General features: G+C 33.7%; 3 protein-coding genes across 4 annotated transcripts; 1 reads left to right on the top strand and 2 right to left on the bottom strand.

Annotated features, from left to right (window-relative positions):
• Nucleotides 1–458: 458 nt before the first annotated feature.
• Nucleotides 459–1,567, bottom strand: LOC116346845 (larval cuticle protein A3A). Its single transcript, XM_031777094.1, has 4 exons — nucleotides 1,453–1,567; nucleotides 1,104–1,387; nucleotides 676–903; nucleotides 459–590 (listed from the first exon to the last, which is right to left on the bottom strand). Exons 1-4 carry the CDS (start codon nucleotides 1,474–1,476, stop codon nucleotides 476–478), a joined length of 651 nt encoding a protein of 216 aa, XP_031632954.1. The 5' UTR covers nucleotides 1,477–1,567; the 3' UTR covers nucleotides 459–475.
• A 679-nt stretch (nucleotides 1,568–2,246) lies between these two features.
• On the bottom strand, nucleotides 2,247–5,561 carry LOC116346993. Its single transcript, XM_031777352.1, has 9 exons — nucleotides 5,434–5,561; nucleotides 4,832–5,360; nucleotides 4,609–4,758; nucleotides 4,361–4,529; nucleotides 4,079–4,257; nucleotides 3,884–3,984; nucleotides 3,615–3,792; nucleotides 3,408–3,537; nucleotides 2,247–3,313 (listed from the first exon to the last, which is right to left on the bottom strand). Exons 2-9 carry the CDS (start codon nucleotides 5,183–5,185, stop codon nucleotides 2,583–2,585), a joined length of 1,992 nt encoding a protein of 663 aa, XP_031633212.1. The 5' UTR covers nucleotides 5,186–5,360; nucleotides 5,434–5,561; the 3' UTR covers nucleotides 2,247–2,582.
• A 181-nt stretch (nucleotides 5,562–5,742) lies between these two features.
• On the top strand, nucleotides 5,743–12,624 carry LOC116346992 (bifunctional heparan sulfate N-deacetylase/N-sulfotransferase). 2 transcript variants are annotated; one of them, XM_031777350.1, is made up of 6 exons: nucleotides 5,743–6,040; nucleotides 7,745–9,044; nucleotides 9,230–9,436; nucleotides 9,548–11,423; nucleotides 11,492–11,844; nucleotides 11,919–12,624. In XM_031777350.1, exons 2-6 carry the CDS (start codon nucleotides 8,794–8,796, stop codon nucleotides 12,019–12,021), a joined length of 2,790 nt encoding a protein of 929 aa, XP_031633210.1. In that variant the 5' UTR covers nucleotides 5,743–6,040; nucleotides 7,745–8,793; the 3' UTR covers nucleotides 12,022–12,624. The 2 variants fall into 2 exon arrangements, with proteins under 2 accessions (XP_031633210.1, XP_031633211.1); XM_031777351.1 differs by lacking the exon at nucleotides 5,743–6,040 and adding an exon at nucleotides 6,190–6,266.
• The last annotated feature ends 652 nt before the right edge of the window (nucleotides 12,625–13,276 follow it).

Genomic DNA, 13,276 nt, shown 5'->3' with positions numbered 1-13,276 from the left:
ATTGCACTAATAAATTTTCGGTAGATTTTTATCTTGTGCAATTTGCAATTGAAAAAGTGCATGGTTTTATTTTTTTTTTTATTTCATCGGCGTCAAAAAAGAAAGACAGACCGTTCCAATTGAACAAAAATCTTGAAATTATATATAACGCAGTTTTACGGCATTTTTTTTTCCGAGTCACTGTTTTCTGAATTTTACGATTACGAAAATGAAAACAATTGCAAACACGCAATCGATGTCTGACATTCTTTTAGTACGGCCACAAAAGCTAATTTGGAGATAAAGTGGATAAAACCACAATTGTTGATGTAATAAAATTGAAAGCAAACTCATAATGAACAATTTAGAAGTTTTATATTATTATTATTATTAAATTTTAGCACTCTTAGTAAGTATCCAACAAAATCTATGCAATAAATTTGTTATTCAATAAACTAACTTTAATCTCCTTTTCGATTTAAATATGTATCGATTATCAGTAGTATTCGTCCTCTTCGCCGTCTCCATCTTCTTCACCTTCACCTCCGCTATCAATGTATTCCTCTTCGTCACCACTTTCATCACCGCCTTCGTCGTCACTCTCTTCATCTCTGCAAATTAAATGGCATATAAACATGAAAAAGTTTTTTTTTATCATTTAAATACTTGTATTTATCATTTAAATACTTGTATTACCCTTCGTAATCATATTCTTCGCCACCACCACCGCCGCCGCCGGTATGTTGTGGTGGTTCTTGCGGCGGTGCATGGTGAACATGATGCACTGGATCTTGATGAATTGGTTTAACTGGGTCTTGTGGATGATGTACAACATGACCATCGGTTATGATCGATGCATGAAATCCATTTTTTTTATCCGCGGTATATTTAACCGTTCGAAATTTCCCATCCGGATCTAAAACACTATTAATTTGTTTATTATTCAATTGGATAAAAAAATGTAATGCATTTGTTTCACGTTTCATTCGTTTCTTCTTTCATATTTTGTGTGATTTCTTCCGGCACAATCTTGTCTCCGGGCCTTTGTTTTTCATTAAAAATCCACGGCACCAGGAAGCGATCACAACAAAATAATATTATGTGAATAAATGGGTATACAACACCTGTATTCACCCTGAACGGTGTCACCATGTCGTGTCTCTTGTCGACTTTGATGAACTTTTGAATTCGGATCTTCGACACCATACTCAAAATGATAATCGGGTTTTGCAACATAGTCATGCCCTTTATACATGCCATCATCATAGTAGGCGACTTTTTGTTCGGCTCCACTAACCGGTCCCATAAATTTTGCAAACGAATATCCCGGTAAATTTCTGGCCGAATATCCACGCACATAACACTGCACACTAGATATCGTGATGATCAGAACCAGAACACAAACCACCTACAAAATTGTATATCAATTGAAATATATGTCACAAACAAAAATTCCTTTTATATCACTCTTACAATATGTCCACATTTTGCGGTCATTCTAAGAATTTATGATGCAATCCAATTAAAAAACTACTGTACTGTAATCTCATCAATTCTAACCACTGATATTGAATTCTTTCTTTCTCAACGAAATCTCATGTAAATTTTGCTTTTCATCAACTGTAAATCTGCGAAATGACTGATTTTCATTTTTTTCCCGACCAAAGTATATATAGGCAACGAAATGGTTTTGATTGACTGATTTTTCTCCGAAAATTGTTACTATATTTGCTTATTGTAAACGGTTCGAATAATTGTGCGACCGAGTTTTATGAAATGCGTTTCGTTATATTGGCGTTGCGCCGTCACCGCTGTCAATTGATTATCCGTTTTATTGTGGCCGAATAGAAAAAAGTGTCCGAATATTTTGTTTGGGAAAACGGCCACATTGCTTCAGTTGCATTGTATTGGATCAAGCGTCGATTCAATTGAATGTTATGCTCAACTTCATTTATATTGTTGGGTTTTGTTTAAAGGTAGCGCCGAATCTATTATATGTGTGCACGTGCAGACATGCGTGCATGATCGATACAAAAATGCTTTTATTCAAATTTCGTTTTGCCTATTTCCGTCTTTTGAAATTAGCTACACATATTAGACAAAGGTACTACGGACGAATGTGAACCAATCAACAAGCCAAGAAATATGTTACCTTGAACTTGATCGGTTACGCATATTGCAATGAATCGATCGAAATGTAACGCCTGAAAAATTCAAAGAGAATACAAAATGGGTCAATATTTGCAAAGACAATGAAACTGATCGAGTAAATAAAACGATTCTGATGAGTGATCAACGCAAATCACCACCGTGACATTTATTTCATTCGGAAAAATAGACTTATGTAAATTTCTCGCATTTTCTTTCACTTTAGATCCTAATTAATACGCATCTTACATTTCTATTGGGTTTCGTTTTCGATTCCATCTGAAACAATTGTGTTTAATGGTATTTATTCTATTGTTTGTGTTTTACTGCAAATGACTAGCGAATTTGAAGCAATTATCAATCGGTAATAAGTTATTCTTGAACAATATAACATTCGCATTATATAAAGATAAACAATAATAGTGTATCTGTAAAATGGTATTTTCGAAATTAAACTAATTGAGTGTTGGAAATAATGTGTCAAATTTTGAACGCAGTTTTGGCATATCGGTTGCAATCATATCAACAAATTTCAGGTCATCGCGGTATCTTCTGACATTCAGTTGAAAATTTATTCCATCTGTAATGCCAGCCACATCGTTCAGCACATCCAGTGTGTATATCGGAGTGACTTTTCCCATTTCCAGGACACGACCACCAAACGATTTGCGTCGCATCGACTCCATTTGCTTAAAATTAAATGGCTTTGGTGGTGTCTTTGCACACGAAACCATTTCCATTTTGATTTCGTCTTGGTCTTTGGTATTTTGTTGTTTCATCTGCTCGTAGTTTTCCCAATAGCGTCGAAATTCGTCGATGTGAAAAACGCTTTTGTACGAATTCAACGCAATCAAATGGAGTTCGGCATTTTGTCGGATGGATAGCTCTTCAACGGTGCGACGACTGAACTTTTGTAGACATGGATATTTCAGTGTTGATGCATTGCAAGCACTGACTTTTGAATTTTTCGGTTTAACCACATTATTGTTTTGATATTTGTCATCAAAGTCATCGCCAATAAATGTTTCGATTTTTCGCAACGAATAATAAATGGTTTCCGGATGTAGTGTACTACATTTGTGATCAATTTTCGTTAGCAAAGCGGTAACTAGGTACAATTTCAATCGAGGATGTTCGACCATCTGAATTATTTTCAGCCAATTGTTGACACTACAGCCTATTATTTCTGTTCGATATAGACAACATTCAATTTTATTTTAAACGTTCAATTGATAAATAAGAATTTAGAAGATTTTTTTTTAACAAAAACTATTGCTTACCGAAAATGATTTTGGTAAATGAATCACAGAATTTACTTTGATTTTGTATCGGTGTGGGATATTCAATGCTCGTCTTACTGGCTTGCAATGCACGCAATTCAAAGACATTGTATATCAGGTTTACCAATCGCTGAAATTTACACATTCATATATTTTAAATTGTTGGAAGGAAAAAAAAAATTTCTCAAGAGGCATTTTAGAACTTACTCCAATAATTTTGGTGTGCTCGCGCGGGAAATCAATGTAAATGTAATTGACGTACAATTTCAGGATATTTTTGATGGTGTAATTCACTTCATTTGGCTCGTTATTTGTCCACATCACCACTTCGATCAGTGGATTTTTTCGGTTGGTTGCCAGTTTTTCACTTGGATTAAGCCGATTTCTACACAATTAAGAACAACATCAAAAATGCAAAAAAAAATTAAAAAAATTGATTGAAACTGAAATTTTAAGCAAAATGAATCGAAAATTACTTGATCGTCCACATGGCCAAATCGGCTTCAAATAGTTGCACATATAATGCCAGTACTACAAACAATCGCTCGATCTTGTCATCTCGCTTTTGATTGTCAAACTATAATAAAAATTTAGAATTTGAATCGAACTGTTAAATTGGCCCCTAGTCAATTTCGGACCATACGGGATCATATGGGAAATGTTTTACTTACCAAAAATTTGTGCGCATGTTTCGATTCCCATTGGCGAAAGTTCAGCACAAGCGAATCATTGAATGAATCGCCAAATTGATCATCTAGAGCCGATACTGTTACTTTCGATTTTGCCTGGATCACATTTTCTAAGCCTTGTATGATGTCAGCAAACAATGTTCGATTGTTCAAGAGTTCATCTGCAACAACAACAAAAAAAAAAACAATTTTTCATTGTTAACCAATTCCGATAAAAAAAATAGAAGATAAAGAAAGACAAAGATAAAGTATAAAAGAACGCACGAGAATCAACGATAAGATTTTTCTTTGTTGTTGTGATGAAATTGCGGTATTCCATATTTGCGGCTAACCAACACGGTGGAAATTTATCAAATATACAGCCAATTGTAAATGCTGCCATATCGATGACATTTGTAACTTCGTATTCTTCATTCGACGAATCGCTTATTCCCTGGAAATACACGAAACAAAAACAATTGAATCGAAACAATATCAAAAAAAAAATGTGTTCCGGTATCGATGTTACATACCAAAATCAATTCAAACAGTGAATGTAATATATTCCGACCAGGAAACTTCGTCTGTACAATGTCCATTTGGACGGCATGGATGAACATAAGCGGCTGGTGATTTTGCAAAAATGTTTGTGACGTTGATATATTATCCGACTTGGGAATGTACTTCATTTTTGAAAAAAAAGGGAGAAAATGTTTAACTAGAAAAATGTTTGATTTTCTTTGATTTAATACTTACATCATTTCGATAATGTTGTTCGTTACAATTTTCCAGTGATCGTGTGCATTTTGCGGGAAATGACAACTTTAATCGTTCAATTACATTCAAATACTTCATCTTCAATACTTGTTCGAGTGCATTGTACATATTATTGATGGATGTGGATTGCGCATCATTCGTTGTTGATGAATCCGAACCGTTCACTTCATTGGAGTCCTTGGCATCCGGTGCATCATGTCGAATTTTTTGCTTTTTGCTTAATATTGACGAATGCTCGGTTTTATGTTTTTTGCCGGACTTTTTCGGTTTGATTTCGTTGACAACATCGACCAATGGTCCTTTTTTGCTTCGCGTTTGAATTCTTGTAGACATTTTTTTCTTTGTAGATCGTGACTCAAAAAAAAAAACAAATTAAGTTCTTGCTTTAAAATATGCTGACGCCTGCACTTCTTCAACAAATGTTTTACAGTTAATCACAATCGAAGAACTTTTGAAGGTGGTTGTCCTTACACACAGAAATCATATCTAAACGTGTACCTTTTTAATGCTAAGAAATCGAGTAAAAAAATGTTTTATAATAAAATAAAATGCGTTTTACAATATTTTAACAAAACACAAACTTTATAAACTAAAATTCAGTATCGAAGGCAATCGGTTTGTTTGAATCTGACAGCTGTGGAATGTATTGTGTATTCACGTTTTCTATGTGTTATTTAAACCTCATTCGTTGTATGTACATAATGCATCTTCAATATCTGTCAAAACGAACTGAGCAATTCGTATTATGGATATGAGCAACTCTCTGTTGTTGCTCAGTATGCGTCTGTGCTGTTCTTGTTGTTGTTGAAGGCAAAGAGAGAGAGAGCAAAAAAAACTGAAAAGAAAAACGTAATGATGAAGAATGCAAAGCAAAAAATAAGTGAGAAGTGAGCAAGAAGGTATATACACAGATACTGACGTTGTAGTGGGTTGACAACAATCGAAGTGAACATAGAACATTTTCGCTGTTAGTTCAGTATTTTGTGTACGAAAGAAATGTTCAACATTGATCGATTGCCAAATAAAAATCAAAAAAATCGTGCTAATTCCAATCGATTACATTTAATTTGAATTTTATTTCGATGCGAAAACCAAATTGATTGTTTACATACGAAAAGTCAAGTGCAGTGAATGTGAATATATATATATTGTGATAGCACAGTATGTAGCGTAAAAAAATCTATAATGGTAAGAAGCACCAGGACTATGGAATTGTTCTAATTGCATTCATTTATTGCTTTGAATAAATTATCCAAATAGAAATTCCATCGTTTTAAATGTTCTAGAAAAAATGGTAATGCAAATTCGAAAAAAAATGAAATCATTAAAAATACGAATTGGAAGGATAAAAAGTAAATCAGCGTATAAATTACATTGATTTAATTCTCCAGGCATTTGCGCGTCCTTGTTCCGCGTAAGAGTTTGCAAATTTTTTTACAATTGTAAATGGCTTAGAATTGAAATTCATTTCATTGTCTGCTGACAATTTTTTTTTCACCTAAATATTAGTCATCACCATTTGAGGTGTTAGCTTTGTGACCGGCAACCGAATAAAAGAGTATAATATAAAATTTGCAACAACCCAAACAGGAAATTAATTTTGATTTCCTCACATCGATGCTTACACACAGCGTGCGTGTGTGTTACTATTTACTACTCTACAATTCGCCGAATTCGGTCGGGCACGTAAAACTTAATCTAAATGTTGAAATGCATTCAATGTGTTGTGTTTACATGAATTGATTACCCGTTGTTGTCTATTGCATTTTGCATCTGTTCAATGTACATGCTCAATTCGTGTGGTGCCAAATAATTTCGGGCATTTCATTTAACTAATATGACCTTTTTGATTTACGTCCAACCAAATATTTAATTACATTTTGATGCATTCAATTATCATTTGCGATAAATTGATTTCATTAAACAGATGTATGTATACGATACTCGATACAATGGTCAACATTGAGTTTGAATAGATTCTTCAAAGACGATATTATACTTATTACTATTATTATTAAGCCCATTTCAAATGGTGGCATTTCAACACACACACACACAGACACACACACAGCACTCCGGCATGCAACGATTAGATAAAGGTGAAACGAAAAGGAAATTATATGTTTTGTATGTAGGAGAGCCGACATTTATATATGTGTCTGCGTGTGCTCGAGTGTTATGTTATGTTATATGTTGTTGGTTCTTTATTTTATTGCTCTCACGTGAATCAAATCAACCGATTCAAAGAGTGCACACATAACACTCAGATAGAGATCGGGAGCGGGAGAGAGAAAGAGCACGAAAGACAAACACACTTTGACCAAACTTATCGAATGAGCGCGCTGTTGCGCCCGCATTATATTCTCAGCGTTGTCTGCTTTATACCATTCGATTCTTTAGGTAAAATGTTATGAACTTGCTTACAACGCTTACCATCCCACGCACATGTTTTCATGTCAAAAAGCCTTTTTGATATAAAGTGTCTCTCACTCTTTTACTGTCTTCAATTAATATTTGTTCCCGTACGCCTTCTTTGGCTTCAATGGGTTTTTCCTCGAAAACAAAATTGTTATTCATGTTGCATACCATTTTATGGTTGTTAGTTATTCGTGTGTTCGGTGTTGGTTCTGTGCTCGAATTTATTTGAATAGGGTTGCATTTGTTCTTTTGCCGCTCACATTTTCAAACCGGCTGTTCAATATTGAATTTTGGTATTGTTCCATTAGATGTTAAAACTTAAAGTCTGCGTGACAGTTAATTTAACTTGTAATGGCAACATTTTTTTTCTTCTTCCCTTCTATCTTTCTCTTTCATTCTCTACCTTGTTTTTCGCTCTTTCGCGCTCGAATATTTCGCATAACATTTTTGTTTTTATTTTTTGTACATTTTCAGATTCACCAGCCAGTTAATTGACCCCATAATACAATAAGTGTTCATTAAAAAAATGTATGCGGTACATGAGACGGAATCGCGCTTTGAAAACTTTTGATGTCATATTTTCATGTTAATCGCAGCAAAATTGTGCCGCGACTATCGATGTAGTAGTCTAACGCTGTTAAATTAAATTGCAATGCCACACAAAATTTTGGTCGTCACTCATCCAACATTTCATCAAATCACATTTGTGAAAACACTATACTCGGTGCTGTATATTGTACGCAACATACAAAATGGGCACACAATTTATGGAAAAGTGTAAAAATTGGAAGCATATTAAGTGGAGAACGAAGTGTTATCAAACTCGAACAATATTAACGTGAACAAAATTTCAAAAAAAATATTAATAAATAAACATAAACAACCGAACAAAAAATCAACAAAATAAGAAGAAAATAAACGAAAGATTCAAACCATACGATGTTCATTTGAAAAAAAAAAACGAAAAAAAATATATATTTGAATATTTGCCTAACAACTACCCAGTGATAAATGCAAATGACAATAAATCGATGAAACTGATGGAACGACAAATAGACAGACAAAAAAGAGATATAAAACAAAATCTAGCATCCAGTAAAACATATATACAGCACAAATAAATGAAATTAAATCAATGTTTAGAACTTCATTCAAATTAACATAAATTTAGTCAAAATTAGTTTGTAAATGATTGTTATACGTGAAATTTTAATGTAATAAACAGTTAGTGCAACATTAAAAGTGCCATATCAGTAGTCAAGTACTATCTAATATCAGTACAAAAACACACTCACAGAGATAGAGTGAGGGAGGCCGGAGTGCAAAAATCAGAAAGCAGAAAACATTCGAAAGGCAACTCTGGAGAGATCCGTGCACGCCAGAATAGAATAAGAGAAAAAGGAATACGGACGAACGAGCACATCTATATATACACAAACACACACTGGTGCGCGCACACGCACGCGAAAGATAAACAGAGAAGAAGAAAACGAAAAGGAATAGTACACATAAGAGTCATAATAATGAACGCAGCTAAAAAAACGAAAATGCAGCTTGACAATGGATGCTCAGAAACTGGTTATGTACGCATCGCTTGGCACCATCAACACCACTCAATTGGACTCACAATGAAATTGAGGAATGCTCTGAAAACATGGAGCTTTCAAATCATCAAGAATGTTAACGCCAAACACTGTGTTAGCGCTCTCATTCTACTCACACTTGGCACTATCATCTACTATACTCACTATGTGGATAATTCCCCGTTTATTGGGTAAATAACACACTTTTCAATCGATTGAATACATACCATTCGATCGGATTAACATTTCTTCTTTCTATCTTGTTATCATGTATTCTTCTTCCCTTTTTCTTAAAAAAAAAAACAAACACAATTTTAAATGTAAATCATGCCATTTAATGGTAATGGATTCGATTGTTTGCTATCATTTTCTTTAGCCTAATGCACCACGATACCCGACCATCACCATTGGTTCGATGTAGCATGAATAATGGTAAAACCGATGATATTGAAGCATCCAAAGAGCCAGATCATCGATCTGATGCGAGATTACGTATTGATCCGAAGGTTTTAGTAATTGTTGAAACGACATATTCACGATTGGGCCGAGATATTGCTGAGCTGCTTGTTTACAATCGGATCAAGTAAAATTTTCATTTTTATTGCATTTATATGCATATCTATTACTTATTATCACAATAAAATATCATTCATTTCTTATGTCTACATTTTTTCTATGATTGTATGATTTCCAGATATAAAATCGAAGTGGCTGGCAAGAATTTGCCCGTACTAACCAATTCGGACAAAGGTCGATATGCAGTAATTGTGTTTGAAAATTTGGATAAATATCTGCATATGGACAATTGGAATCGTGAACTAATCGATAAATACTGTCGTGAATATTCGGTTGGAATTATTGGTTTTGTTGTATCGACCGAAGAAACATTGGTCGGTGCACAGCTACGTAATTTTCCATTGTTTGTACATACAAATTTACGATTGCGTGATGCAAGTTTAAATCCAGCATCGCCAATACTGCGATTAACACGTGCCGGTGACACAGCATGGGGCCCATTGCCCGGTTCGGATTGGGCCGTTTTTCAACATAATCATTCAACGTACGAACCGCTTGAATGGGCTCAAAAGAATATTTTCGATTATCCATCAAATGATGAACAAGTGCAACCACCATTACCAACTGTAATCCAAGATCATGGACATTTCGATAATATTCAACGTGTTTTATTTGGTAATGGTTTAAAATTCTGGTTGCATCGATTATTGTTTCTCGATAGTTTGTCATTTTTAAGTCATGGCCAATTAAGTTTGAGTTTAAATCGAATGATATTGGTTGACATCGATGATATATTTGTTGGTGAAAGAGGTACACGATTGCAACCGGATGATGTGCAAGCATTGATTGCCACACAGCAACGCATTGAAAGTATTGTTCCTGGTTTTAAATTTAATTTGGGCTTTTCGGGTAAATATTTTCATCATGGTAATCGTGATGAAAATTTGGGCGACGATATGCTATTGCGTAACGTTCAACATTTCAATTGGTTTTCGCACATGTGGAATCATCAGCAACCGCATCTTTATGATAATTTGACCACATTAATATCGGAAATGCAATTAAATAAAGAGTTTGCAAAATCGAAAGGAATTCCAACGAATTCCGGTTATTCGGTATCGCCACATCATTCGGGCGTGTATCCAGCCCATGATTTGCTATATGTTGCATGGAAAAAAGTTTGGAATATAAAGGTGACATCAACCGAAGAGTATCCACATTTACGACCGGCACGATTGCGTCGTGGATTCATTCATCGTAATATAATGGTATTGCCACGTCAAACATGCGGCCTATTTACACATACAATGTACATCGATCGGTATCCGGGCGGTCGTGATAAACTTGACGAATCCATTCAGGGTGGTGAACTGTTCCAAACAATTGTCTTCAATCCAATTAATATATTTATGACACATATGTCAAATTATGGTAGCGATCGCTTGGCATTGTACACATTTGAATCGGTTATCAAATTTCTAAAATGTTGGACAAACATAAAATTGAGCTCAGCACCACCGATGCAACTGGCCGAAACCTATTTTAAATTACATCCAGATGAAATTGATCCGGTATGGGGTAATCCATGTGACGATCCAAGACATATCAAAATTTGGTCAAAAAATAATAAGGGATGCGATTCGCTACCAAAATTTCTAGTGATAGGACCCCAAAAGACTGGTACAACGGCACTATACACATTTTTAAATATGCACCCGAATATTATAAGCAATTTACCGAATGCCGATACATTTGAAGAGATTCAATTCTTTAATAAAAATAATTATTATCGCGGTCTTGATTGGTATATGAACTATTTTCCAATGCCAAACAATAATGTCAGCACAGCAACCACCACAACCACCGATAAAATGATGTTCGAAAAATCGGCCAACTATTTTGATGGCGATCTTGTGCCGAAACGTGTTCATACGCTGTTGCCACACGCCAAAATTATATCAATTCTTATATCGCCGGCGAAACGTGCCTATTCATGGTATCAGCATACAAGAGCGCATGGAGACTTAATAGCGAATAACTATAGTTTTTATCAGGTAAATTCGAGATTTTGTTCTACTTTATCGACTATTCAATATAATTTGTGTAATACACATAATTTCAGATAATAACGGCTAGTGATACGGCACCGAAAGCATTGAAAGATCTTCGAAATCGGTGCCTAAATCCGGGAAAATATGCGCAACATATTGAAAAATGGCTTACGTACTATCCGCCACAACAAATTCATATAATCGATGGTGAAATGCTAAAATTAAATCCAATCGATGTGATGACTGATGTGCAACGTTTCCTAAAAGTCTCTCCAATCGTCGATTATTCAAATTTACTCCGTTTTGATGTAAAAAAGGGCTTCTTTTGTCAAATTATTGATGAAAATCACACAAAATGCCTGGGCAAGTCCAAAGGCAAACAATATCCACCGATGGAAGAAAGAAGCTTAAAATTGCTTCAAAGGTATAATAATGACAAATTGATTTATTCATATGACCAATAACACTAATCAATTTTTTTTTTTCTTTGTACCATAGATATTATCTGAATCACAATATTGCGTTGGTAAAATTATTGAAGAAATTGGGATCAAGACCAATTCCACAGTGGTTAAAAAGTGATTTGAGCAACAAACCATAGCATGAAATTATTGTGAATATTTTGAAATTGTAAATGTAACTTATGCATGTTCGGCGTAGACGCTGTCTAAATAGCACAAATACATATTCTCATATAATAGAGCAGCTATAAGTATGGAAAAAACAACACGAAATTGAACTATTGAAAGTCTTTATTGTACAAGTGATGAAAACCAACATAGATTATATATATTATAGATATATGTATACATAAATAATTTGCATTGTGTCGATTGATGTTAATGGCGTTACATTGGAGTACAAAATGTATGCGTGTAAGTGTGTGTTCCCGAATTAAGCCATTGATATATAGTATATGTAGCAGATTGAAAAAAAAGAAGATTGAATCAATTGTGAAAATTAATTAAACAAATTTAACCAAAATTGTAAATATAAAAAAAAGAATTATATTTGTAAAAAGATTTCATTTACAAATTATAGTCATTATTATTGTGTGGCCTCACAGTCGGTGAGCAATATGCATGGGCATTCGAAATATTCTCATTCAATATACAAAAAAAAAATTCATTCAAGCCCCAAATTTTATCGTTCAAAAAATACGACGAAAAAAATTGTTGTTGACTTCAACGAATAAAGCAAAATAAAAAAAAACGAAAATATTTCATTTTTTTTTTTTTATAAGAATAAGCATTTGAAGGTAAGTATAGATGACTTACCATTGTTGTTTAAATTACTTTTTGTGTCCGAACCTTCTAGAATAAACTATATAAATAATTTGCCACGTTATCAATTAATTAATCATAATTATGTGGTCTGATTTTCATTGGTACTTTATTATTCCCTTTCATTATCGATAATGACACCTTTTCTTGCTCTGGCAATTTATTTATTTTTTTAACTTAAGAAGAAAGACAAAAATTTATAATTGTGTGATTGACTAACAATGTGATGATTTTGTGAACAAATTCCTCTGTTCTAAGCAGATATATTTACATGTTAACGAAAAAAAAGAAACGAAAATGACTCCAAAAATATAGAAATATTAGTTTGGCCTATCTAAATTTTATTCGATTTTTTAATTTTTTTTTTCGATTTTTCCTTTAAATATATTTTCGTATGGCAAAAAATATGAAATTTATTTTTTTTTTCGATTTTTTTTTGTTTAACTTTCTTTCTTTGTCGTTTTCAAACTTTAATAATTTGTTTACATCAGTTTTTATTTAGTCAAGAAAACAAAATGATAAAACTCAAAATTGAACAATTATTTAAATAAACAATAGTTGAATCTGTGTGCT

The sequence above is a fragment of the Contarinia nasturtii genome, unplaced genomic scaffold (genome assembly GCF_009176525.2).
Source record: "Contarinia nasturtii isolate CC-2019 unplaced genomic scaffold, AAFC_CNas_1.1 Cnas_scaffold_1699, whole genome shotgun sequence".
Lineage (NCBI taxonomy): Eukaryota > Metazoa > Arthropoda > Insecta > Diptera > Cecidomyiidae > Contarinia > Contarinia nasturtii.
This window is presented reverse-complemented; position numbering and strand designations above follow the sequence as displayed.